Below are 27,899 nucleotides of genomic sequence, written 5' to 3'. Positions count from 1 at the left end.
GTTCATTTCCAGCAGACAAGGGTCCTGGCATCCTGAATCATGGGTTATGCACCTCCCATTAGCTCCTGTAGGCAGGGACAAAGAAAAGACCGGCCTCCTATATAAGGAGGGGCTAACCCCCCTTGGGCCTCAGTCAATAACAAGCCAAGGGAATAGCAAATAAACCAAGACCTGGACCTTTACTGGTGAGAAACAGCACAACAATTATGAACCCTAAGGGCCGTCTCCGGGGAGTCAGGCCTCTGAAAGAAACAAACAACCAGTAAACAGAAAACATTAAGCAGAGACAGTCAACAGGCCGGGCTGGACCGCAGGCGGCACCCCGGGTGGGCAGGATGCCAGGACCCTCGTCTGCTGGAAATGAACATGTCACGGTAAGTATCCAACGTTCATTTTCCCAGCAGAGAGGGTCCTGACCTCCTGAATCATGGGATTTACCAAAGCCCTCTCAAGCAGGGAGGGAAGGTGCCTAGCTAGAACCTGCGGACCCAGCCACCACCTGCTGGGGGACTCCCCTCCGAAGGCCGCCTCAGCATATTGGAACACATCCAGCTTATAGTGTCTAATGAAGGTGGAGGGCAATTTCCATGTCGCCGCCCTGCAAATCTCGGCTAGAGAGGCCTTAGCGACCAGGGCCGCCGAAGTGGACGCACTCCCCATAGAATGGGCCCTCACCCCCTCAGGTGGAGCGACATCAAGAGTAAGGTAGCTCTCTTGAATATCAGACCTGATCGACCTACTCAGAGTCGAGCCAGATACCTTGAACCCCAAAGAGCCTGGAAGAAAGGAAATGAACAACATTTCAGATGACCTTAAGGTTGAAGTCTTCTTGAAGTAGATTTTGAGGGGTCTGCGCACATCCAATGTGAGCCAGGTCTTTCCCAAGTCCTATTTAGGATCGGGGCAGAATGAAGGCAGGAGAATGTCCTATGACACCTGAAAGGTTGAGTTGACCCTAGGCACGAAGGTAGGATCTGGATGAAGGCACACTGAGGTTGGGTCAAGTCCCTTCTGAATGCCATCTTGGATGGACTATAGCAGGTCAACCACTGAAAACCTGAAGCAGTTGATGAGAACTTGTCTAAAGCGGTGGATTATGTGATCAATCAGAATGGAGCCTGATCTAATCTGGACCTATGGCAGCTTTCAGCCTATCACTGATCACCTATTAAGGTGATTTCACTAGTGATTAAGACTTAACACTCCGAAAGAGGAATGTTAATGTCTGACCTCCACTTAAAATTTGAAAACAAGCTGTGCTAGCAGAAAAAACAAGGCATAGGCACTAGGAAGTCCATCTTCCCAGCCTCAGAAGGCAGTGGACAATGGTGTTATTTGGGCCAGACAATAATAATAATAATAATAATAATAATAATAATTTGTTTTATTTGTTTTATCATAGCGGTGAACAGCAAGTAAGCTAATTGGCATGAAACCCAGTCAGGGATAAGACACTCACCCACAGCAGCTAACCTTATAACAATAAAATCATAGAATCATGGAGTTGGATGAGACCACAAGGGCCATCAAGTCCAACCCCCTGACATGCAGGAAATCACACTCAAAGCATGCCCAACAATATGCAAAGGAACTATGTAGCACCCTGAGACCGCTAAAAGAAAGAGATTGGCAGCATTAACCTTCATGTCCTTGAGCCCAACTCATCATATGCATGATAGACATTGTTAAAATAGGTCTTAAAAGCCAGGCAGCAGCTGAATGGCAAGTCCATCAGCAGGCATTGTTATTTAAAAAGTAACTATCTAGCCACGGTAAGAGGTAATTGTGATCTTTGTGGCAGACTCTTCAGGATGTCTGAATGGGATTTGAAGCAACCCCTTAACAGAAAACCCTGATTATATTGTTTTAAAACACTCATGGAGGAAAGGGAGGTCTCCTCCCCATGGAGAGGAGGCTGTTTGTCTGATTGTTTTGAAAAGAATTTTTCTTAACCCCCTGAATTAGTGAGGGAGAGCCCTCTCATGGAAGAAACTGGGTTTTTTTGTTCCCTTTAACAGACATCTCTCCTATGAAAGAAGGGAAGGCAAGGGGAGCCACCTCTCCTGAGGCTAGCTGACTGAGGTTCCCTGTGTTTTATAACAGGAACATAACCCTTTTGCCAATAAAGTGGAGCTTGGTTGGTCACCTTGATCCAATATATCTATCACCTCTCATGAGATGTTTTTCCAAGGATCCTCAATGCATATAAGCATTAGAGGTCTGTTGAGTGACCAGAGGCCTTCTCCTTGCTTGAGTCACCCTGCTTATTAGCATTTAAATGAATCTGTATTGTTAAAGCTTATGCTCTCAATGAGAAGTGTTATGGCTGATAACAAAGGAGGTAGAACCATATGGTCATCTTATGTCTTAGGCTGTTCCAGCTAAGGCAAAAAGGCTCTGGCCCCAAGGGAGACAGAGATGGAGGCCCTTGAGGAAGGAAGAAAAATCATCATGTTGGCTTATGACTAGCCCCTTCCCTTATTGAATTAGTTTCCAGGCATCTTCTCTGGCCTGAAAAAAGGGGAGGGGGGGTGAGCAGAAACAGCACCACTCAAACTTTCTGGGCTAACAGTAATAAATGAACACCAGAAAAGTTAATCAGTATCTCTTGTAAATCTGAGCCCCCCGACCTGTTGGTGTGGGGGCTCTCCCCTCTTTTATTTGACCCATCAAGGGAGGCTGCCTGGGCAGTAGCTTTTTCAGGCACTGAGGAAACTGCTCTTAAGTTAGCAGTGACTGAAGACCATTTGGAACCATGGGTAGATAGCTGCATATGGCCTGTAGTGTAGCCCTGATACTCACAGGGCACTTTGTTTTATTTATGTTTGAGACAGCCCAAACTTCAAGCTGGGGTTTAGAACCTTAGCCCTTTCAATCTCAGGCAGACTTTATCGTAACCTGGCTGCAAGATAGAAGCTGGCTTGGTCAACTCCCTTCCCACTTGCATAGGTAGCTGGGAAGGGCAGAGGGGCTGCTGTGATACATGGCTCTACATTTACCTGAGGTAAGTCTGTATCCTGAGAAAGGATAATCTCTGATGGAAAGGAGAAGCCAAGCACTCAAGCTGCTCTCTCAAGAGTGCCATAGTTTGGGGCAGTCAAACACAATAGGGGGTGAAGGGAACTCAGGAGGAAAGGTATCCATGTGTTCTCTCATAGTATCTTTGGGTTGGAAGAGACCCCAAGGGCCATCCAGTCCAACCCCCATTCTGCCCTGCAGGAACTCTCAATCAAAGCATAACTGATAGATGGCCCTCCAGCCTCTGTATAGAAGTGAGTGGCAGAGGCCATGGTCTCTCTGGGGAGGACATGAAGCCACTTCGTGCTTTTTTTTTTTTTTTTTTTTTTTTGGGTGGGGTGCTCTGTGGCAGCCAAAAAAGACCATTTTACAGTTGGAAGCTTCAGCTCCTGCTGGGCCAAGTCCAACTTCCTTAACAACCATGTGGCTGTAAAACATAGAGGAGGAGTCCTCTGTCTCATTACACACCATCTCATTATAAGAATTCAAAATAAAAGTGTAGGAGCCCTGGCAACACCACCGTGTGTTTTCCAGTCTGCAAAGGATCCCCCACACCTGTTGGGGTCCTGGGCGCTATTGGGGCCAGAGATGGGAAGGAAGAGGGAGACCAAGGGTTTATGCCCCCATCTCTCCTGGCAGAGTCCCAAATCTTATGTTAGGCATAGTGCCTGTAATGGCCATGGCAGAGGCCTCCTGACAATGCCTGCCCTGAGCGAGGGCATTAGATCTGGCAACGGTTATTTGGTGGCTGGAGAGAGAGGGCCCCTGGTACTCACCTTTTTCTGTGTCTTCTGGCTGGCTTGCCTCTCTGACCTTGGCCCTGTTTTAGGCTGAGCAGAGGTGATGCAGAGAAATCCCTTGCCACGGCTTTGGCTGGCCTGTCTTCTGTACTCTGGCCCCAATGGGCTGAGCAGGGATGTTGAGAAGGGAAGCTTCCATAACTTCCGGCCAGTTTCCTCACTGATTCCTGGCCTTAAACAGGCTGGGCAGAGGTGATGCAGAGAAATCCTTTGCCATGGCTTTGGCTGGCCTGTCCTCTGAACTCTGGCTGGACAGAGATGCTGAGGAGGGAAGTTTCCATGACTTCTGGCCAGTCTCCTCACTGATCCCTGGCCTTAAACAGGCTGGGCAGAGGTGATGTGGAGAAACAGAGACATGGAGGGGAAACCCCTCACCATCTGTTCCCACGGCTCCCATGTGCTGCAATGCTGTTTGCAGAAATCTCCTGTGCTCCCACCATGAGAGGGGGGCAGCTTGGAGGAGAGGGAGAGTCATTAGCAAAGCCAAGACCTTTCTCCAATCCTGGGAGCCCTTGCCATATTAAGTCCTTCTTCATGCTCCCAAGGCAGCAAGAGAAACGAAGAGAATAAAAGGAGTGGCAATAGTGAAGAAGCTGCAGAGCAACAGCAAACACATCCCAATGAGTCTCCCTCTGAAGCCAGCTCCCTCTGTTGAGCTGGCAGACCCTGAGCTAGGGAAGCCTGGGTTAAGGATGGCCCTTCACCCATGCTCTCGGGGTCCTCTGCCATAGCCACCACCAAGGAAGGGGGGAAAGGCAGGAGAGAAGAGAAGGGAAGGCCAAGAAAACTCTCAAACCATTTTCGGAGAAGGAAAAACCTTGCTGGCTTGGAGAGACACATCTTGTAGGGGCATAGGCAGGCCTGCCTTGCCTGGGAAATGTCTCCCAGCCCCAAAAGCTTGCTGCCTCGCGGGCGAAAATGGCCCTGACAAAGTCACCTAGCTCCCGGTCCGCACTCACCTTGGTGAGACCAGCTGGTGCCGGGGCCTCTTCTACGCCTTGGGGACCTGGGAAGCCCGGGCGGAAGGATGGGGCCTGATCACTGCCATGGAGAGGAACCCTCTCCTCTGGCTGGCCCTCTACCTCTCCCTCTGTCGCCGGCTCTCGCTGCTGCGCCGGCAGACCCTGAGCTGGGGGAGCCTGCACTCGGGGAGGCTCTTCACCCGTGTTTTAGGGTCCCCTGCCATAGCCCACCACCAAGAGGGGAAGAGAGGCAGGGAAGAGGGGGGAGGGAGGCCAATAAAAAACAATGCTGACCGCTTCAATGAAGGAAAACGAATTCGCTGGCAAAGAAGTATGTCCTGCTAGGAGCTTAGGCAGGAACAAGACTGGGGCCCAAGGGAGGTTAGCCCTTCCTTATATAGGGGGCTGGTCTTTTCTTTGTCCCTGCCTACAGGAGCTAATGGGAGGTGCATAACCCATGATTCAGGAGGTCAGGACCCTCTCTGCTGGGAAATCAAAAGCTGTCTTCAGATCCATGAAAGCAACATGCAAGTTAGTGTTTGGGGCATTTGCATATTTTTCAGATAAATGTTTTAGAATTACACAATGGTCAATCGTTGTCCTTCCTTTTCTAAAACCTGCCTGTTCATTTCCAATAATCTTTTCTGCCTCTATCCAATCAGTCAGTTTGTTATTAAGATAGTGACCGTACAATTTGCTCACTACTGATAAGAGACTGATGGGGCGATAGTTTGCAGGGTCATTTTTATCCCCCTTTTTGTATATTGGTACTATGATGGCTTTTGTCCAACTAATTGGGAATTGAGCTATCCGGTTTATATGAGTAAAGAGGGTTGCTAGCAAAGGTGCCCACCACGAGATATTGGTCTTGAGAAGTTCTGGCATAATTAAGTCTGGGCCTGGTGCTTTTCCAGACCTGATCATAGAGATCAGCAGCTCGGTTTCACGTTGGGTCACTGACGGCCATTCTAGCATATCTAGTGAGTTCAGAGTGGAATTTAAAACTTCTAATTCTCCAGTATTATATCCTTCTTTCTCCTTATATAGTGGAGAGAAGTAATCTTCCCACACGCAGGTAGGAATATTACATTTTGGTGCTCCCTGAGAGTTACCAAGCCCACCTGTGACAATAGTCCAGAACTGTTTAGTGTTCTTATGTATAGAGGCATCAACTAATGCTGACCATTGTTTTTGCCTAGACTCTATATTTCTTACTAATAGGCATTTATAGTGTTTTTTTATGGTGTAATACATTTTAGATATTTTGGTTATTGTCCCTCCTGTAGTTGCGATATAGACTCACTAGAGCTTTTTTTGTTTCTGTACATTCTTTTTCCAGTTCTGTTTTAGGCCTGTTATTATTAAAAGTTCCATTTCTTTCCTCAGTGCCTCTTAGGATAGGTGTTAGCCTTATAAATAGCTCTGAGTAGTTTCTTAGTACAGTCTGGGAATCTTGTGCATTGATAATGTGGTCCCTGAGCTGGAGGCATGGTTCTGAATTTAATGCTGTTGTTATCCTAGAACTTATTCTATCTGTCCATTTCAGTCTTTTATGCCTGATTTCTATTACTGAACTGTCAAGTTGAGTCTGAGATCTTAAATGGACATTCATAGCCATCTTAAGAGAAAAAGAGAAGGGGAGATGATCACTTTCTAGCCTGTCTTCTACCACAAATTTGGATATGATTTTATAGATGGAATTGGAGACTAGTAGATAATCGATTGTACTGCTGCCTCTTGATGATATATATGTATATTCGCCTTGTGTTTCAAAATGCGGATCTCTGTTAATTATTTTTAAAGCCAGGCGTCCTGCCATTTGGATAAGGCATATACCAGCATAATTGATTCTAGTATCTTTAGAATGTCTATTCTGATTTAGAATGTGCTCCCTCATTTCTTCTAAATGCCAGTCTCGAGATGAGAGAAGGGCCTTGTTATTGGGTCCAATTCTGGCATTGAAGTCTCCCAATACAATTAGGTGTGCTCTAGGGAATTGCCTCTCCAGATTGACTATATAGTTCTCTAGGTTCTCCCATTTTTGCTTAATGTCCTCCCTGTTCGTCAGTGGGGGGATGTATACATTAATCAGTAGTAATTGTAAGGAGCTGAACTCAAATAAGCATGCAATAGCCAGTTGTCCACATTGTAATAAACATTTTTTCCGAGCCTTGAGAGATGTAGCTACCATGATAGCCAATCCCGCCATAGGTCTTCCTTTAGTCTTTAAAGATGTTGCAGGTATATCCAGGATATCATAGCCATTAAAGTCTAAGTTTACTAGGGACCATGTTTCTTGGAGGAAGATTATACCAAAGTTCCGTAAAAAGTTGATAAGTTCATTGTCTTTTAATTTGGCTCTCCATCCAGCTATGTTCCAAGAAAGACAGCTTAGTTGGGAAGTCACCCCAGCTTTCCTCTGATGAGAAGGGTTTATATCGGTATAGGGCCAGGGAGACCAATGAAGGTTGGATGTTTTCATCCTATTAAGGATTTTTGGCTTGTTCTTGGGCTGTCAATCTATTTTTACAATCTCTGTCAATTTCCCACACTCATCATGGACTATACAGCCATTTCCTGAAAGATACCGTCCACAAAAATTCTGTTTGCCCACCTCCCCCCCCCCACTATTAGTTTTGTTTCCCTCACTCCCAGTTGTTGGCTCTTGGAGAAACAAATTGGGGTTCCTGTCACTCTCTTTCTTATTTACTTTCCAGTCTAGGGACTTTCCCTTTTCTGTTTCGCTATTTCTTTGAACTCTTAGTAATTTATCTTTCAGTATGGATAGCCTTTCTATAATCTCAGTTTGTTCCATTATTGGCAGTATTTGAAAGGTTTTCAAAAGAGACTCCTCCTCTGGGGTACACAGTGCACTGGATGTAACAAGTTTCGATGTATTGGTGGGTAACTCGGTCATGATTTGTTTTCCTTCTGGTATCTGTTTTAAGCATATCTCAGGCTCTGTCAGGTCAATGAGGTTGGTTGACTTATTGTCACTAATTTTAGTGAAAGCAACCAATTTTGGTGGGGGTTTAATTAATGGAATTGGTGGTGCTTTATTTTTAAAGAAGTGAGAGGTTATCAAACCATTATTTAAAAGTCTGCTTCTGTGCGAATATATTTCGTTCACTAAGTCCACATTTGAGAATGTTATAATAGCTCGGGCTTGGGAATAGTTATAAAATACTCAACATGGACAACCTGTCATTCTGATAGATATGCCTGCTGCCCAGAATAGGGTAGATAAGAGGTGATCTTTCCTCTCATTCTGCGCTAGCATACCCCTTGGTTTTGGATAATTGCTAATAACCAGTTTGTCTGTGGCTAAAGTTAGGTTCCAAACCTTCTTACCTTCACCTTGGGCAGTTGGGAATTGAAAATTTTCCCTCTGGGGTATTTCCCCTACTTTGTTCTCAGTGCACTTTCTGAGGGCAGTTTCCCAGGGATCTTGGTTGGTTAGTTCTACTCCATTCTCTGGGTTAGGTATATGATTTTGAGTAACACTTTGTCTATCTGGCAAGGACCTCAGGCATTTTGATTCAGAATTCATTGCAGTTTCTCTTGATTTAGTGGGTTTGGCTTGGTTCTTCAATGCTGTATTTGTCTCAGTGTTCTTTTTTAGCAAGTTGTATAGTTTTTGAAAGTTCATCTTTTCCTTACGCTGAGGAAATCTTCTCACTTTTCTTCTCCCACTTTTCTTGATGTTATTACTCTTCTTTTTTGCACTGGGGCTTTCTTGTTTGGTCTTTCGCTCTCTGTAAATTAGTTCCTTATCTGATTTTTTTGCTTTCTCCTTCATGTGGGGGCCAACTGAGAAGACTTCTTGATCCGACGACTTTGTTGCCCCATTAGCTTCTATTTTCATTAAAGCTTCAGCCATTGTTGTAAATAATCCATTGCATTTAATAAGGTAATCCTTAATCGCTTGTATATCTGCTGTCATCTCACGTGTATCTGCATTTCATCCTTGCCTCTGGGGAGGCCCAGGTGTTGCTGCGCTGCCACTGCTGGAGCTTGGCGGTGGAGAGGAAGGGGTTTTATGCCCTTCCTCCCAGGGTCTCTCTCCTCTCCTCCTTGCCTCTGGCGAGGCCCAGGTGTTGCTGCGCTGCTGCTGCTGTTCTGCCTTTTCTCTGTTCCCTGTTAGCATTTTGCCATTTTCTCCAGGCAGTGGCCCTACCATTTCCATGTTCTTCCTTTTGCTGTGGGCATAGCCTGAGCATATTTTGTGCTTTCGCTTTTCTGATTTTCTCCTTACACAAGCTGGCTATTTGTTTGAATTCTTCTTTTGTGATTTCCACTTTTATCCATTTTGTTTACATGTCCCTTTTGAGTCTCATTTAGCTGAAAGTTCTTTAGACATCCATCCTGGTTTCTTTAGACACCTCCCATTTTTCCTGCTTGCTGGAACTGTTTGAAATTGTACCCTCAACACTTTTAAGTAACTTCCATCCCTCATGAGCCCCCCTTTCCCCCCAAAAAATTTAGGAACCCATGTGTTTTCTTTGAATATATTGTACATGAGATAATTTGGCTAAATAAATATATGGCTTTTAGACAGTATATAAATACAGGGCTAATAAAATTAATTAAAAATATAACATTAAATGCTAGAAGGGTCCCGAAAGCTACAATGATTGGGCTTGTTAGTTAACAAAATATTGATAGGGGAATATTACAGGTAAGGAAAGGTATAACCAGGGTTGTCCAAATTCAGAATGGTTGGTACAGCTTTGCAGTGGTTCTGCTTTCACCTGGCTGACTGTTTCCAAAAGAAGCTGAGGAACCTCTGTTTGGCCTTATGGCAGCTATGCTTCAGGACCGCCCCAACCCCATTGTCCAGCTTATCTCCCATGCTATTTAATAATATCTACTACTGAGTGAAACTACTGGATGGGTTTTACTAAAAATGCAGTTAGTTGCACTAAGTGCCTTCAAGATGATACTGACACACAACTGTCCTTCCCCTTTTCATCTGATTCAGATGGGGCAGTGGACTCCTGGTTAGTTTCTGGGTTCAATTAAGATTACTAGACTAACCTATAAAGCTTTCCACGCTCTGTGGTCATAATAATTGAAGAATCACTTCTTCCTATATGTTGCTAACAACGACCTAAGGTTGATAGAGGTCTGTCCCTCACTCTTGGAGATTGCTGGTAAAGGTTATCCTGGAACAACAGCCAACAAGCCTTGTGATCCTAAGCACTGTATTACCTGTACGTACCTAATAAGACAGGAACATAGTGACTGGCAGGAATTATTCAATTAAAGAAAACATCACTCGTCAAGTGGGGTTGCACTTCCTTTGAAAAATGATGGACACCGTTTGGTGATACTGCTGGATTCTCACCTAGAATTATGATGTCCATGTTTAGGTCGTGGCCAAGAGTATGCCACTTCTAGAGGCGTTCCATCTGGCCATAGTGATGCATTCCTTGGATACATCTCACTGCATTACTGGTGCAACACACTCTTTGGAGCAGCCTTTGGAAATTTAATGAGTAAAAATACTGCAGTTATGATTTTAACTGGGTCTTGATATAGGAAGGCTGTGATGTCCAGGTTAAAATAGCTGCAATGACCACTGGTCCTGTTCTAACCACAGTTCAAAGGGTGACTGATGTCTAAAGACAACTTCAGTAGCTCCAACTCAAGCTATATGAGGACTGCTTTCTCCTATTTGAGATGACATAAGTGCTGAAATCCTACAAAGAGCTTCTTTTTCCTGCAACATCAACACCTACCATTGCATTTGGAAGGAAACTGAGAGAACATCTCAGGGCCTATCACCAGATTTGGAAATCCTCCCTATTGAGGAAACCTTGTCTAACTCCCCTACTGACAATTTCTCTCCAAGAGGGCAAAAGGCTTTCTATTTAAAAAGACATTTGGCATGCTGAGCTTAGTTTCTCTCTGCTGCTTTGCATTTATATGTCTGTTTTTAATTTAATTATGTTTTAACTAGCTGGGTTTTTAAAAATCTAATCTAATTTGATTTTATTGTGATCCTGTTTATTTTACATACTATTCCATATGGAGGGAAGGGCTCTTTGCTACTTTGAGAAGGCCTGGGCATGTTGAAACAGGTACGATTCCCCACTTCTCTCTCTTTAGACTGAGGGATTGAGGGTTATTTGTCAGCAGGTAAGCATCTGTTTGGAGGTCCCCTTTATCTAATTCCAGCTGTCTGGGTATTGAACTCTTGAATCACAATAAAGTCCAAGCAGGCAGTTAATAGCAATGCTGTGCTTAAACATTTCTAAGTACTGGAAGTGGGACAATGAACAGGCTCTCTGGTGATCTTTTAGTCTATTCATGATATGCAGTTATAGATATACAAGCATTCACACTCTCCTTAGGGAGAAACACAACTTTTCAATGTCTAGGAACATTATTTTCATAACATTACATTACATGTAAAGCATCATACACTCGTGACATTACAGAATATAGCACTTTCATAAGGACTAAACCTTTCTATCTCTCCTCAGCAGGCATCTCTATGGTTCTGCGTAGAGGAAGACTGCCACTCTGAAGACTGCTGGGATGATTTAACAGGCAGCCAGTGGTTAATATCCCTGTCTAGCAGTATCCGTTACACTCAAATGTAAAATACAACAAAATCCAAAATTATAACATGAAATATCTATTTAGCATAGCACAGATCTCACCAGCATTGTCTGGGTAGTGATCAGCCAGGACCAGTATAAAAGCTGTCATGGACAACTGTCTTTATAAGGAAAAGGGTGACTCACATTCTGTTTACCTTCTATCTCTTCTCAACTTGATTTCTATCTTCCTTAACCTCTGTTAAGCCAATTTGATAAGAGCCATTCACTGGTCCTTGTCTATCTAACAATACATTCTATTGTTTATATTTTAATATTTCAATTTAATATTAAAATGCTAATATAAATTATAATAAATATAATAAATATAAACTAATTTATAACTTCCGACAGGCCTTTCCAACAGTTACCCTTCTCAGAGATATAGAGATATTTGTCTATTCTTCCCCGCCTACGTTTCTGCTTTTTTAAAAAGGCTTTTAATGTTTTTAATGTTTTTTTATACTATTATTGTTTAATTCTGTTTTAGTACTGGGTATGGGGGGGGCGGTAGGGTTTGATTTTTAACTCTATTGTAATTGATGTATTTTATTGTTGTAACCCGACCGGATTCTTCATGATTGGGTGGACTATAAATAAATCTTTATTATTATTATTATTATTATTATTATTATTATTATTATTATTTAATATTAAAATTTAAATATTTCAAATAAAACAATCAATCTCTTCCAATCACAATAAAGGTCTTAGGGTGATGCAATATGACAGAACCACTTGGTTCTTCGCTGTCTTCCATCAATTACATCAGCCAGTACACTGCATCTATCTTGTGTTCATTATAAGCCAATTCACTCTTCATGGTTTTTTCCACCAGCTTATCATTATTTATAGTTAGGCTGGCTTTATGCCTGGAACTAGTCAGTGCCTATTCTCTCAGTGACACACATATACATTTGACAATACACATTTATATTTTATGCTTTATAAAAATACTATCTACATTTCATGTCTTAATATACATTAACAAAAAATACGCGCAGATGAAAGGAGAGGTGTCTTTGTCTAGAAAATAAGAGCAGACAGCTATCCATACCACACCACTCCAGCCTTCATTTCAGCTGGAGATGAGGATTATGGGCTGTAAGATTGCTTTAGCCCAAGCATCCAAAATACTAATATTCCACAGAAGTTATATACAAATCCACAGAAGTTATATGCAAATCGGACCGCAAAAAAGACCTAGAAATACTAAAAGATGTATACAGTTTATGCAAATGAGATTGTACAGAAGCAGATGGGACATTTTAGTCTTTGAGAGATAAAAAACAAACAATTTAGGCATTCTACAATATATTGTCCTTTGAAGAGTTATAAATAATATTCTTGAGTTTCAGCCACTGATATGGAATCAGTCAGACGGACAAAATTAGTGGTATTTTTAAGATGCACAAGTCCTGTGGAGTGGATTACATTTGGTAGGGAGTGGGAGGGAAGACGGAGATACTGCTGACAGCTAACTAAAACTAATGCTTCCCCTTGTGAGAACATATGTTTTCTGTCTCTGGGTATTTGGATTTTTTGGAATACTCTTGATTCTGCACCCACAAATGCTCCCATGGACATGGGACAGTTTTACACACTATAGTACATTTAAATTATCTTTGGAGTCAGAAAATAACATAGATTTTAGTGAACATTTTTTCAAAAAAAACAACAACAACAAAACAAAAAAAACCCAACCCTACCTGAAGAAGGTTAAACAATCCTCCAAATCAACTACTATTCCACTGAAAAAAATCCTCTCATTCACTCACGATTTAGACAATATTGGCAAAATTAATATGATCTTTATCACTGCAACTATCGCCAGAGCAAAATGTACTGCCGAAGAAATTTCCCAAGAAGAGAAATTTTTACTCTTAGGCTAAAGAGGATTTTCCTCACAAAGCTTTGAAGACCCAGCTTCAGTTCTCTCACTGTCCAGGCTCATCTCCAATTCCTTTGCTCTGATCAGTTTCCTCATTCTTACCCCTCACTCTAAGATCCATGACTGGGGAGTAATTTTGCCCAATCCCTTCATTTCTTCTGTCGATTCACGTAGCTGGAGAGAAGGTCTAGAACTTTGTTGCTTTTGCTCCCATTTCCTCCTTTAAGCCTTACTGTGTGCGTGCGCTTTCTGTGCCTTTAACTCGTTTCCAACTTATGGCAATGCTAAAGTGACCCTATAATGGGGTTTTCTTGGCAAGATTTATTGACAGTAGGGATGTAATTGCCCTCCCCGAGGCTAAAAGCATGCGACTTGCCCAAGGTCACCCACTGGGTTTCATGGGCAAGCAGGAATTGAACCTGGTCTCCATTCATAGTCCAACACTCAAACTACTAGGCCACATTGTCTCTCACAAGCCCTACTACACCTTGCTTATACTCTACATCAGTGTTTTCCAAACTTTGGTTCTCCAGGTGTTTGATACTTCAGCTCCCAGAGGCTCTAGGCAACAGTAAGGTATTCTGGGAGCTGAAGTCCAAAACATTTGGAAGACCAAATTTTGGGAACCCCCCCCCACACACACACACACACCATCCGCCTGTGGTGAATGTCTCCTGTCTATACTCATATCTGTCTTCTGTCTATACTTAGCTACCATATCTTCTGTCCATCTTTCCACCTGCTCTTTCCCTTACTGGCCTGAGAGCCTTCCTATACACCCCGAGCGATCCCCCCATGTTTTCATTTCCTCATTTATAATTTGGCTAGCAGATTTCCACAGCACAGTGTTGGTACGGCTATCAATTACTGGAGTCCATCACCAGTTCAGAATGAATGTCTGACAGAATGGGACATTCCTTTGTTGTGTCTGACAGGTACAAACTGTTTTTACACAGCTGTGGATTGAGCAGCCAGGATTACCATTTTAAAACATAAAGCATTTTAAACATTTAAGAGATGCACATTAGAACCTACCAGTCTGATCAATATTGTGTTCATGGCATTTTAAAAAAGTATAATAAAAAGAAATTCTGGGGTCATAAAAACTACCAGAGCAATGGCACTTAGAATCCCATTAGTGCACTAATATACAAAATTGCAAAATTTGCTTTTTGTAAATGGCGATGCCAGTTATTCTTCATGACAGATGCTACAGAGACTGTGGCCTGGGAGGTATTTCCTCAAACTGAATAATATTTTTTAAAATATATTGTAAAGTTCCAGCTTGAAGACATGGTGTTAGACGTGTAAGCTGAAGGAGTAAAACTCATATTGATCCATTCAGAAACAACCTGGAATGCAAACCACAATAAAACTAATTTCATGAGCATCAAGAGGTTTTAGCCTTTTTTCCCCATGAAAACTACAGCCCTCAGTGCTACATGGCAAACTGCTTTTAATTTGAGGAAAGTTCAAAAACAGCATTCAGAGCTAAAGCAATGTTTCAAAAATAAAATATCACTGACTTAACAAAAGCATGACTCTGTGTACATCCCACTAAAAACAAATACCATGGAGACAATTTACCCAATACAGATAACCTAAAAGAAAGATTTAAAAATGACAAAACCTTCAATTTATTTTAGCAAATGCCTACTCCCTTGATTGTGGCCATACGGTTTACCATTCCTGCTATTTCATGTCTTGTCTTGTACGTGTTTTGTACATACGTGTTTTATGTTCTGCCCTATGTCTTTCCTTTTATGTAATTTTATACTTGTGTCCAAAAAAAATTTATTCATACACACACGCACACACATATGAGAATATAATTGTTGTTTCTGTGTGTTTTCAGTTCTCACTTATGGCGACTCTAAGGCGAACCTAACAGGGTTTTCTTGGCAAGATTTGTTCAGAGGGTTTACCATTGCCCTCTTCTAAGACTGAGTGAGTGGGACTTGCTCAAGGCCACCGGGTAGGTTTTCATGGCTGAACAAGGATTTGGAGTATGGTTTCTTACAGTCCTAGTCCAACACTCAAACCATTACACGACACTGGCTCTCTTGAATATAACATTTAAACCAAATGTGCTAAATCAGGTTAACATTCTTTAGAGCATGGGAAAATTTTCTGAAAAACTGACATCTTTGCTCATAGTTGACACCAGCTTCAGTCTTCTCTAAAATTCAAGATACATTAAAAAAAAAACCTTAACCAGTATCTTCTGAGAAAACTGTTTGCCTATTCAGCAAGCATTATGCTTCTGGCACTGGGACTAAAATAACTTTCAACTGCCTGTGTACAAAAGCTAAAGGCAAGTACAAAATAACATTGGACATTTCAATGTGAGTTTGTTTTGAGTTGCTTACAAATTACAGAACTACCATGCTAAGCAATATCACAGAAATGTAATTTGAAGAACCCTTTAAATAGAAGCTACAATTTTTAGTGTTTTTAATCTCAATTTTTTTAAAAAATATATTCCGCAAGGTTCTAATCTTTTAGGGCCTTGCTTGTGTGAAAGAGACTCGGCTAACTATCTCTTGTTCAGAGCATTCTCTTCTCTCAATTTTGTATACAGCAAATGCACTGAATACCAAAAAAAATAAAAAAAAAAACCCTACAGAAGAAGTAATGCACAGGCAATTTATTTTAATGCAGCACTGTAACAATTGTTTGGTAATGTAAAATCTATGAGTCTGTATCATTTCCTTCCCTATTGTTGTGCTAAATGGCTAACACTATTTAATTTAATTCACTGAATTACCATGTAAATTGAACTTATTATTTCTGATAGTAATATGCAGTGTATTTATCTTTGACCTGTATACTAGCCACTGATTTACTGTCAACATATTTGGAATTTTCATTTCAACTACAAGTGTAGTGCAATGCCTTATTTACAGTTAAAACCAATGCCAGACACTAACATAGAAGACACATTACAGTAATACACATAGAAATATGCTTTTCAAGCATATATAAAAAGAAATTGTGCCTGTTGAGATCTCACAGTTATTTTTCTCCTTGCAAAGACCAAACCAGAGATGGTCTTTAGCAGGCATCAATTAGGAAAAACCATAAAATACTACAACTTCAGTAAAAAAAATGGGTTTTAACTATGAAGTCAACAGTACTGATGGTACTGGTGGTCCATGCAACATTAAGCCTTGAAGGTTTTATCTGGTCATAACTTCATGGTAAAAATCACACTTCATCTTAACATTGTTTTACAAGGAAAGCTGAAAACAGGAAATATTACAAGGTGATATACTAACAGACTGTGTAAGATACTATGCATGGAGCTTCTCAGCTTTTAAAAAGATGGAGATCCATAACAGCCACTATTTATTAACTATATTGTTGTTGTTATTGCTGTGTTTTGGAGTAAAGCAAAAGATGGTTTTCTGTTTCAGCCTTAATGTACAAATTATCTCTAGGTATTAAAGCAGATATGTGTAGAGATATATTAACTTGGATCCAGAGCAATGTGAAACAGAACCCACAAACAACTTATTTGAGATATGGTGCCGGAGAAGAGTGAAGGAAATTCCATGGATGGTCAAGAAAACAAACTAATGGGTTCTAGAATAGGATGAAGCCTAAACTCTGCCTGGGAGTCATGATGATTAAATTGAGACTGTTATACTTTGGCCACATCATGAGAAGGCATGATTCATTAGAAAGTACAATGATGCTGGGAAACGTAGGGGGAGTAGAAAGAGAGGGGGATAGAGGGAGGGCCCTTCATCTGCTTTTGGGCCTAAGAATATATCTGCCTCTTCTTCTCCACATACCAGATGGTTAGACATGATCAGGGAGGTCACGGGTCTGAGTCTGCAGGACCCAAGCAGAGCAGTGAAAGATGTCTCACCCATAAGGTCACCATGAGTCGAGGTTGACTCAAGGTCAGTAAAGTTGAGGTTGACTCAAGGGAGGTAAGTTTCACTGAATCTCTCTTAGCCTTTTATATCTTGAGGACCTTCTAAAACAGGATGTGAGATGACGTTATTGACTGAAGGTGAAGGAGGAATCAGTGAAAATCAGCATTACCCCTTCCTCAAGCAGGGAACCTTTGCGGCATTCCTGTTCTTTCTGGCAGAAAACTTCATCAGAAAGCCACTGCTTGTTGCTAGACGTCTTCTGTAACTACACATAGTATACATGCCAATTATATAAACCAAATAGATGGTGTTAAAATCATTTTAGTTACATTTATGTGTGCCATTGTGTGTAGCAATTATCAGTGAATTTCAATGGTACCAGCATAAGGAAAGGTACACAAATTTTCCAGTAAAGGGTAAAGGTTTCCCCTCTGATAAGATTGTGTAGTTGTATCTGACTGCAGGGGGTGGTGTTCATCTCTGTTCCTAAGCCGAGGGAGCCAGCATTATCAAAGACGAGTATGTGGTCATGTGGCCAGCATGACTGCACAGAACACTGTTACCTTCCCATCAAAGTGGCACTTATTTATCTACTTGCACTTTTACATGCTTTTAAACAGCTAGGCTAGCAGAAGCTGGGACTGGTGATGGGAGCTCATTCCATCATGCAGTACTTAGAATCATAGATGTTTATCACACTATACTCTTAAAGTGCTACAATTCCACTTTGACTCCTCTAGCTGCCTCCTGTTGCATTCTGGTATTGGCAGTTTTAAGGAGGGGTATTTAGAATACCTGAGAATTCTAAATACTCCTCCTTAAAACTGCAAATCCCAGAATGCAACAGGAGGCAGCTAGAGGAATCAAAGTGGAATTGTAGCACTTTAAGAGTATAGTGTGATAAACATCATAGAGTTGGAAGAGACCACAAACTGCAGATCCGGCAACCCTGTGATTGTCAGAGTCAGTTTCTTAGCTGCTAGGCCATTAGATTTGCCAGTAGCATCACATAATCATATTTAATTATGCCTTAAATATTATCCTTCAGTGAATACTGAAACCAGGAGGCCTCCACCTTAGTCAAAATTAAATTATCAAAAGCAGTGGGTACAACCCTGTTCCCAGTTAAATAAAATTATTCCTAACAAGAGTAAGGACAGCCACTACACAGGTAGAGTTCTGTGAGCAGAACTTTTTTTGGAGTTTTGCACAAGTAATATCAAAATATATAGAGATGAACCAACCACATAAGCTACATCTACACTGCAAAATTAATGCAGTTTGACTGTCATGGCTCAATGCTATGGAATTCTGGGATTTGTAGTTTTGTGATATCTCACTTAGAGCCCTCTGGTGCCATAAATCCCAGGATGCTATAGGATGGAGCCATGACAGTTAAAGCAGTGTCAAAGTGCATTAATTCTGCAGTGTGCAGCAGCCTAAGTGTTTAAAGAAGAAAATCCAAATGGTGCTCCTCCAAAAGTACCAGATGATTGGGGGGAGAAGGTGCAAAATGTAAATCTATTCTTATTCAGTTTTGCACCAAACTATCTGAATAAACCTATAGTAACTGCCACAGTCCTGACATCAGAGGAAGAGAAGAGGCAGGCACATGCCTAGAGCCAGAAGCAAATGAAAGGCCCTCCTTCCATCCCAACTGCCACTGCCTTGGTGGGAAAATAAGAAGTAGGCATAGCTCCATTGTGCCTAGCTCCAGAAGCAGGCATACTTCCATTGTACCTAGGCCCAGAAGTTGATGAAAGGCCCTCCCCTCCATCCCAATTGCCACTGCCTTGCCCTGGAGAAGAAGGAGGTAGTACTTGCTGGACCTAATCCCCTCCCCCACTGTCATCCCCTTTTCCTTGTGTGTTTGTGATTTCTTTAAATTGCAAACCTGAGGGCAGAGTACTGTCTAATCAACAATTTGTAAGCTGCTCTGAGAATCTTTGTGGAGTAGGGCATATACTCTAAAATACATGCATGCATACATACTAAAATAACTGGCAATCTGTAGACCTGTAATGGTATTCCAATCTTTGCCATATAAGGCTGGCCATCTTACTCTGTCTACTGGAAAGGCTTGCTCTGAATATTGAGCAGAATTCTAAATATCAGTATGCAAAGGAATCTTGTAGCACTTTTGAGACTGTGAGAAAGAAGCTAGGGCACAAGCTTTCACAGACTTGGTCTACTTCCTCAGATGCATGCACCTGAGGAAATAGTCCAAGTCTATGAAAGCTTATGCTCCAACTTCTTTCGCACTGTTAGTCTCAAAAGTGCTAAAAGATCCCTATGCATACCGATATTTCAGACTAACAAGATTCAGTCTTTTAAATAGTGAGCAGCCATCAAACCTAATAATTACAGCGTGCCTGTGTTTTACGCGGGCGTGCCATACGCGGCTTTCAGCATACTCTGAAAGCCGCACCAAAAGAGTCTGATGCGCGTCCTGGAAGAATTAATGGGGCGCGCATCCATGGTGCACACGTGCTGCTGCACCACCATGCACCACAGGCATAAGCCCCATTATTTCCAATGGGGCTCCAGCATAGGTGGACCTCCCCTTATGTGGAGGGATCCAGAACGGATCCCCGCATAAGGGGAGGGCCCACTGTATACAAACATCATTATTTGTTGTTCTTCTACCTTAAAAGGAAATCCATCCTTCAGATCAATTTATATTTTGCTACATCTCAACAGTTTTAAAGCTGCAACATTTGAGCTTCTTCCTCTTATAAATATTTTGCAGTTCAGAACATTCAAATGTTATATTACTGAACAATTAATAGGTTACTTGATGATATATTACTCTGGTGGCATTTAATTATGGGTTTTTAGCTACCCAAAAATGCAACGATTTTATGTTCAGTACTTTATATTAAGAATAATGCTTACAAAACAAGCTTCTCTTCTCTCTCTCTCTCATACACATAGACAGTAGCAAGAGTGTCCCCAAAAAGAACACTATATACAATTTCAGTAATTTTTAAATACAAAATGCTTTTGCAGTCTATTCTAAGAAGATTCAGAAATGCATAGTGACAAAAATATTTTATATTGTCTCTGCTAAAGTTTAAATCTCCATGAGCTCAATAATTTAAAATACTCTTTATGTCACCATTGAAAAGTAAGTATACCTTGATTAATTAAAACTAAGGACTTGGGCCCATCATTTTAGCACACTACAAATTAATACAGATAGCAATGCTAAAAAGATCCAAAGTAGTGGTGATTTTCAGAACTGTAAACACTGAAATATATGAAAAGAATGTGCTTAGCTTTGTCAGGATCATGTCCCCAAAATTTAAATAGATTCTTACTGCATTAGAATTAATGGATTTCTTTAAAACTGTTTTTGTCCAAGACAGCCAACCAGTCATATACGAGCCACAATTTGCCCCCAATTCTGTGTCTCTTCTCTTCACCAGTTGACTGGGGAGAATCCTGTCTCACACACAGGAGTAGCTACTCAGTCCGGTTTCAGATTATGCTATGAAGATTTTGGCAAACAGTAAAAGTAGTCACTGAAGGATAAGATTAATCTGCTATATGAACAAGACCAGACTTGTGATACCAAATTAAAATATTTTCAAGTAAGCAAAAAATAATAATAATAATAATGGTCATATACTTATTATGTAAATTAAGAGGAAATGACATGAGGTCTGGCCAACACTCTGCCTTTGTATGTTCTTCCCCTTCCCTCACTTCTAACCCAATCAATTTCATTCAGCAACCCTGTTACGTAAAGCTGTAGACAGACACTGAAAGCATAAAATGTTAAAAGTTAATAATCAGTAGCTACTAATGCAGATCTGAAATTTGCTCTAAGAAGTCAAATAGCAGAGGCACGGCATCCTATCGTCTTCAGCAAACAGTACCAGGAAAAAAGTACACTAGATGAATTATTCTTTTACAGTCATTATCAACTAAAACGTGGAGTTTATTTTTTTTTACCAAACAATCCAAAGCATAACTCAGCTGGCATTTAAAACAAATGTTATTACTACAAGTACATGCTTCACCGAGTCAATCAATCTGTCACAAACTGTCAATATTGGACATATCATTTAATTTCATGGTGAAGACACACAAATTACAGCACCTCTACAAAACTGGGGTTAAGGATATTGACAGGTTAGCTGTAAAAAACAAACAAACCCGCAAATAGATTAAATATGCACACTTACTTTTCGCCCATCACTTGCATGGCAGTTCACATTTAAAGGTGTCAACAAAGCCATTAGTTTTTCTTCATTGCCACTCCTGCATTATGAATAAGAAATAGGGTGGGAGGAATGCCTCATCAAATAGTTGATATATAGTTTCACATTAATGCTTTATATTTGGCATGTTTAGAGAACCAACAACAGTATGCATTTGAAACTGCAAAAAATAACACCCTGAAACCTATGCATTAAGAGTAAGATTACAACGTAAAAACATGACAATAATCTTTTAGATTAGATTGCAAATAGTGAAAGGCATTTTCCAAACATATCTTTTTTGCTATATTCCATAAGACACTATAAATAGCTTCAAATCTTTTGCTCAAGGTTTCTTATAAGCTTTAATTTTTAAAAAATGTAAAATATGCCTTTAAGCTGTAAAAGAGAGAGAAAAAGAAAATATCCTAAACCACTTCTTGCTAAAATGATCATTCTCTAAATATCAATGAAATCTGGAATACATTATGCCAAAAATCCAACCACCACCATATTGCATGATCACAAATAAACACACTATTTTGCTTTTTTGGCAATTGGCTTAAATCCAAAGACACTATGCTAACAAGCCTTGTTCATCTACGTATCATAAAATGATAATGACAGAATGACAGATAATAAAAGCCGATTTTTTTTGTTCTTGCTCTCTATCACCGCTCTTTAAAAACAACCAATTTGTATTCTGAACAGCACTCACCTAGCAGCTTCCAGGAGTTCGTCCTTCTTGTATTCACCTAAATGATTGCAAAATATCATGCTGTTAGCATTTGGCAGAAGACAGATTAAGAAATGCAGCAGGAAGCAAATACAGAATTAAACAGAGAATAGGAGGGGAGGGGGAACAAGCAAGCCCACACCCCGCTGGGTGATGGAGCTGTGACGTTAGCCAGCTTGTGGAGGCAGCATCACCAGTGCCTTGGAGACGGGCAGCAAATTGACGCAGCTTCTTGTCCAATCCTCAGATGAAGTGGCTTTTTTCAGACAACCAATGAATGCTAAACCTATGTCCAGAAACAATCCCTCTGATAACAGCATGGCAGCTGAATACAATGCATCCTCCCTCACCTTTCCTGCTCAATACCACCACTCACTACATTGGATTAAAATATTAACAACCCTAAAACAGTGATTTTGAGGGGAAAAGATATAAACCTCCAGACTGAAGCCATTTCTAGTTGAAAGTCTCTGCAAAAATATTTTTCACCAGAGCGTCTTAGCCTCTGTCTCATCAGAGTACGTTTCTAGCCTTAAGGAAAGCAATGCATCAGTATAAAACAGTAGGGGAAGGGCAAAAGCATTCTGACAGATGCACTTAAAATCCACCATTAAAAGGTCTGTCTGTTCTTCTGTCTTAGGACATAATTCTAAATTCACGCCCTAAACTGTTATACCCTATTGCCAAGTCTTCCACTAGATATCTAAACAATTTTTGCCTTCAAAATTTCCACTAACCTACTGATCTTCAAAATCCCAGATAAAACATGTATGAAACAGATAATTTTCATTCAACTTCCCCTAAAATACAGATACCTCGATGTAAAAGCCAGAAACTCAAGGATTTAAAATAACAGTGTAACTAATATTACTACAGGCCATGTGAATGCTGCTGTTTCTCTTTGTATATTTACAGAACAAAATCATGTAAGATCAGCAACAGTGTTCGAAAGCCTGTTCTGCCATTGAAATTCATGGGGAGACCTTGGGCACGTGACACTCTTTCAACCTCAGAGGAAGGTAATGGCAAACCTCCACTGAACAAATCTTACCAAGAAACCTCATGATAGGTTTGCCATAGGCCAGGGCCATCATAACTCAGATATGACTTCAAAAAGAGGACTTATATGTATATTTGCTTTAAATGTTTTTGGAAACCAATAAAAATATATATTTGGAAATAACTCAGATACGACTTGAAGGCACACAACAACATGTCCCTCAAACCATCTATGCAAAATAGGCAAATCCCTCTTCCCTTTACCATACGACTGCAGCCATCTGTAGATTGAGGACCAATTCCCAATTCAGTCACACTTAGAACACTGACATGAATGGGTCTTGGTGATAGTTACTAACATTTCCCACTGATTTCAATAGCTCTTCTCTAACCATGACTAAATCTGGATCATAGCCAAAGTTGAAATATTTGACATGAATTCCGGAACTCTGAAGCGTGTCCTCTTAATTTTGCAGGATTTTGCATTCGCAGAATCATAGGATCATAGAATCATAGATTTGGAAGAGACCACAAGGGCCATCCAGTCCAACCCTCTGCCATGTAGGAAATCTCAATCAAAGCATCCCTGATAGATGGCCATCCAGCCACTGAAGGAGACTCCACTACACTCCGAGGGAGTTTGTTCCACTGTCAAACAGCCCTTACTGTCATGAAGTTCCTCCTAATGTTGAGGTGGAATCCCTTTTCCTGCAGCTTGGATCCATTGCTCCGGGTCCTAGTCTCTGGAGCAGCAGAAAACAAGCTTGCTCCCTCCTCAATATGACATCTCTTCAAATATTTAAACAGGGCTATCATATCACCTCTTAACCTTCTTTTCTCCAGGCTAAACATCCCCAGCTCCCTAAGTTGTTCCTCATAGGGCATGGTTTCCAGACCCTTCACCATTTTAGTCGCCCTCCTTTGGACTCACTCCAGTTTCTCAATGTCCTTTTTGAATTGTGGTGCCCAGAACTGGATACAATATTCCAGGTGGGGCCTGACCAAAGCAGAATAGAGTGGCACTATTACTTCTCTTGATCTAGACACTATACTTTTGTTGATGCAGTCTAAAATTGCATTGGCCTTTTTAGCTGCCACATCACATTGTTCACTCATGTTCAACTTGTGATCTACTTGGACTCCCAGATCCCTTTCACATGTAGTCTTGTTCAGCCAGGTGTCCCCCATCCTATATCTGTGCATTTTATTTTTCCGCCCTAAGTGCAGTACCTTACATTTCTATGTGTTGAATTTCATTTTGTTAGCTTTGGCCCAGCTTTCTAATCTATTAAGGTCATTTTGAATTTTGATTCTGTCCTCTGGAGTATTAGCTATTCCTCCTAATTAGGTGCCATCTGCAAATCTGATGAGTATGCCCCCAATTCTGTCATCCAAGTCATTGATGTTGAATAACACTGGCCCCCAGGACAGAGCCCACTTCTCTCCAGGATGAAAAGGAGCCATTGTTGAGCACCCTTTGTGTTTGGCCGGTCAACCAATTACTAATCCATGTAACTGTTACGTTGTGCAGCCCACATTTTACAATTTGCAAGAATGTCATGGGAAACCTTGTCAGGGGCATTACTGAAATCAAGATATACTATATCCACAGCATTCCCTTCATCTACCAAGCTGGCAATTTTATCAAAGAAAGAGATCAGATTTGTCTGGCATGACTTGTTTCTCTGAAACCCATGTTGAGTTTTTGTGATTATGGAATTGCCATCTAGATGTTCACAGACTCTCTGTTTAATGATCTGCTCTAGAATCTTTCCTTGTATTGATGTCAGACTAACTGGATGATAATTGTTGGGATCCTCTTTTTTTCCTTTTTGAAGATGGGGACAACATTTGCCCTCCTCCAATCTGCTGGCACTTCTCCTGTTCTCCAGGAGTTTTCAAAGCTTATTGCCAATGGCTCCGATATTACATTTGCCAGTTCTTTTAATACCCTTGGATGGAGTTCATCTGGTCCTGGAGACTTAAATTCATTTAGATTAACAAGATATTCCTGTACTATCTCTTTACTTATTCTGTGATGAAATTCCCCTAGTCTGTCCTCTGCTCCATTCTGCGTATGAAGGTTCCTTATGCCAAGCAGGTAGCTTAATAATTAATAATTTGTTTTATTTATATACCGCTATTCCAAAGATCATAGCGGTGAACAGTAAGTAAGCTAATTAGCAAGTAAACTAATTTGCCCCCCCCAACAGTCTGGGTACTCATTTTAGCTCCCTCCTCGGAAGGATGCAAGCCTGAGTCGAGCTTGGGCCCTTTTGCTGGTCTTTAACTCGCAACCTTGTGGTTTTGAGTGAATGGCTGCAGTACAGGCATTTAACCACTGCGCCACCAGGGCTGCTGAACAGTGTTCAACTGGAGAGCCTAATAACTTTCTGCATCTAGTGTATATGATCTCTTCCTGCATTATGATAGGGATTCATGGGAAAGTTTTTATAAACTTTTCACTTTGGGAATACAGACGAAACAACTATCAACAACATCCTGCTTCACCTCCTAGGCCTGGATTCTAATTAACAGTCTATCAGTGGAACCATCCCTCCTCTGATTTTCACTCGCAAGATACTCTGCCAGCAGCAGAGGTGAAAAAGCAATTTTCACTGATCCTTTCTCTCCTTGCAGCCTTTTTCACTACACAGTTCTGCTCCAGACAGACCAGGGCCCTCTTGAACAGTGGTACTCCATACTCTGGTGGCAGTTCATAAGCCAGCAGCTGCCCATTTGTGGCAAGTTTCCAGGAAAGAAATAAAAAAGTGGAAGCAATGGGCACAGATATGGTACAAGTCCCTGACACATATGGGAGTAAACTACAGTTCTCCCACATCAGAGAGCTTGAGAAACACAGCTCTAGACCATCATGGGGGTGGTGCACAAGACTATAGAGGGTGTGTGTGTGTGTGTGTGTGTTTGAATCTCTCACACAAACACACACATACAATGGTCCAAAACAAACTGCAGAAATAATCCAGTTTAAGACCGCTTTAACTGCCCTGGCGCAGTGCTAGGGAATCCTGGGAATTGTAGTTTATTGTGGCCCCAGAACTCTGACAGAAAAGCCTAAGTGTGTCACAAAACTACAGTTCTCAGAATTCCCTAGCATTGAGCGAGGGCAGTTAAAGCGGTCTCAAACTGGATTATTTCTGCAGTCTAGTTTGGACCAGAATCTCTCCTCTATAGTCTTTTCCACTTATCTTAACCCTCTTTCTCTCTGTGGAAGATAACTCAAGAACTTCACAGTTATCTTTACTGACGTATGGGTAAATGGCAACATGCACACGCTTCTTTATTTAATTTATTTGCCTGCAGAAAATTCCCAATACCTACATGCATAACATAAATTAATCAGAATGGGTGTGGCTGTAAATGGAGAAATTAATTTATCCGAATATTTGGGATTAAAGAGAGGTATATCCTAAGACTATGAAATGAGTGGTTTTGTATGAACAAATGGAGTAAGAGCCTGCTGACTTTGAGGCTTGCACTAAAAGACACAGCAAAGGCTGTGTGCAATGTCTGCCTTGACACTACAGTGGACTGCCCAATCCTACAATAACAGTGTTTGCACTTCATTTGCGAAAGTGACAGGTGTGCAGCAAGGGAACGGCCATTCCGTTTTTAAAAAAAAATGTGATATGTGCTCCAGAATTGGTGAAGGGAAAACATGCTCTTCACAGTAAAAGAAGGGATTTCTTGAAATGAGGCAACACAGCTACATGGTATAGCATTCTTTTATTTAGGACATTTATATACAACCTGCCTTCTATTAGGGAACTCAAAGGAGGCTCAAGTGTGATACATAAGAGGCCTTCCATCCAGAAACTGACCAGATATAGACCTATTTAGTGTCATACATAATTGTGCTTTCAACTACATCCTGGTTATTTTTTTAATGCTTATATGAACACTCAATGGGTGAATGTCTAACCCTTATAAAAAAAAATATTTGGGGTAAAAAAACAGAAAGGTTTCCTAAGCTGTCTTGGTACTGAGGGGGTGCTATTTCTCTCTATATGCCCCAACTCAGATCAGTGTTCCAGAGCCTTTTTCATAATCCCATACCATGTACCATAACCATCCATTATGAAGCCAAGCCCTCCCTCCAGTCCATCTGCCTTGGTCCTGGCCTTGGAGGTAGAGAGGAACTGCTGGACCTCTTACCCTTTCCCTCCACCACTCCCTTCTCCTTCTGTGTCATGTCTTTTTAGATTGTAAGCCCGAGGGCAGGGAACCATCTAACTAAAAAGATTGTATGTATAGCGCTGTGTAAATTTACAGCGCTTCATAAATAAAGGTTAATAATAATAATAATAATAATAATGTAGCAATTAAAGGCATGTATCCCTCATCCTTTCTTTTTTTAAAAAAATTCCTTTCTTTCAGCCCAAGTCTCTGTCCCCCCCCCCACCCACCCACCCCGGCCAGGTTTCTATATAACCTCAGCCATCGAATTTGCCACCACAGCAACATACACTAACTTGCTTTCTTTTCAAACAGGAAAACAAGCCGTATACAATCTAACTGCCTTCCCTCAGAGGCTAATTGAGTTTCTAAAAGCACAACTCATGCTGGTACAAAGGAAGCATGGTGGGAGAGGAAGAAGCATGCATCTTGTTTATAAGGCTATTAGCACTTTCAGCCTCTAACAAGGAAGGCTGCTGGGTCACATGCAGCTTGTTTTCAATAAAAATAAATAAATTTTAATAAAAATAAAGAGGAAACTTGGTTTTCACTAGGCCAAATTCACTGGTGCAAAAGGGATTCTATGGTAGGTTCTCTAGAGG

At 41.1% G+C, this 27,899-nt stretch overlaps 1 protein-coding gene across 3 annotated transcripts in view; it reads right to left on the bottom strand.

Annotated features, from left to right (window-relative positions):
• The window catches only part of TNKS (tankyrase), a 119,954-nt gene that overhangs the window by 58,886 nt on the left and 33,169 nt on the right, over window positions 1-27,899 (bottom strand). For 2 of the 3 annotated variants that reach the window (XM_042451944.1, XM_042451941.1), the window contains exons 4-6: window positions 22,084-22,120; window positions 21,351-21,426; window positions 17,330-17,425 (exon numbers count right to left, since the gene is read on the bottom strand). In XM_042451944.1, coding sequence (XP_042307878.1) covers window positions 17,330-17,425; window positions 21,351-21,426; window positions 22,084-22,120 — 209 coding nt within the window. The remainder of the gene's footprint in view (window positions 1-17,329; window positions 17,426-21,350; window positions 21,427-22,083; window positions 22,121-27,899) is intronic. The other variant, XM_042451942.1, reaches the window with a different exon arrangement.

This window comes from Sceloporus undulatus, chromosome 2 (assembly GCF_019175285.1).
Source record: "Sceloporus undulatus isolate JIND9_A2432 ecotype Alabama chromosome 2, SceUnd_v1.1, whole genome shotgun sequence".
Classification (NCBI taxonomy): domain Eukaryota; kingdom Metazoa; phylum Chordata; class Lepidosauria; order Squamata; family Phrynosomatidae; genus Sceloporus; species Sceloporus undulatus.
Note: the sequence above shows the minus strand (reverse complement) of the source record. Positions and strands in the feature narration are given on the sequence as shown.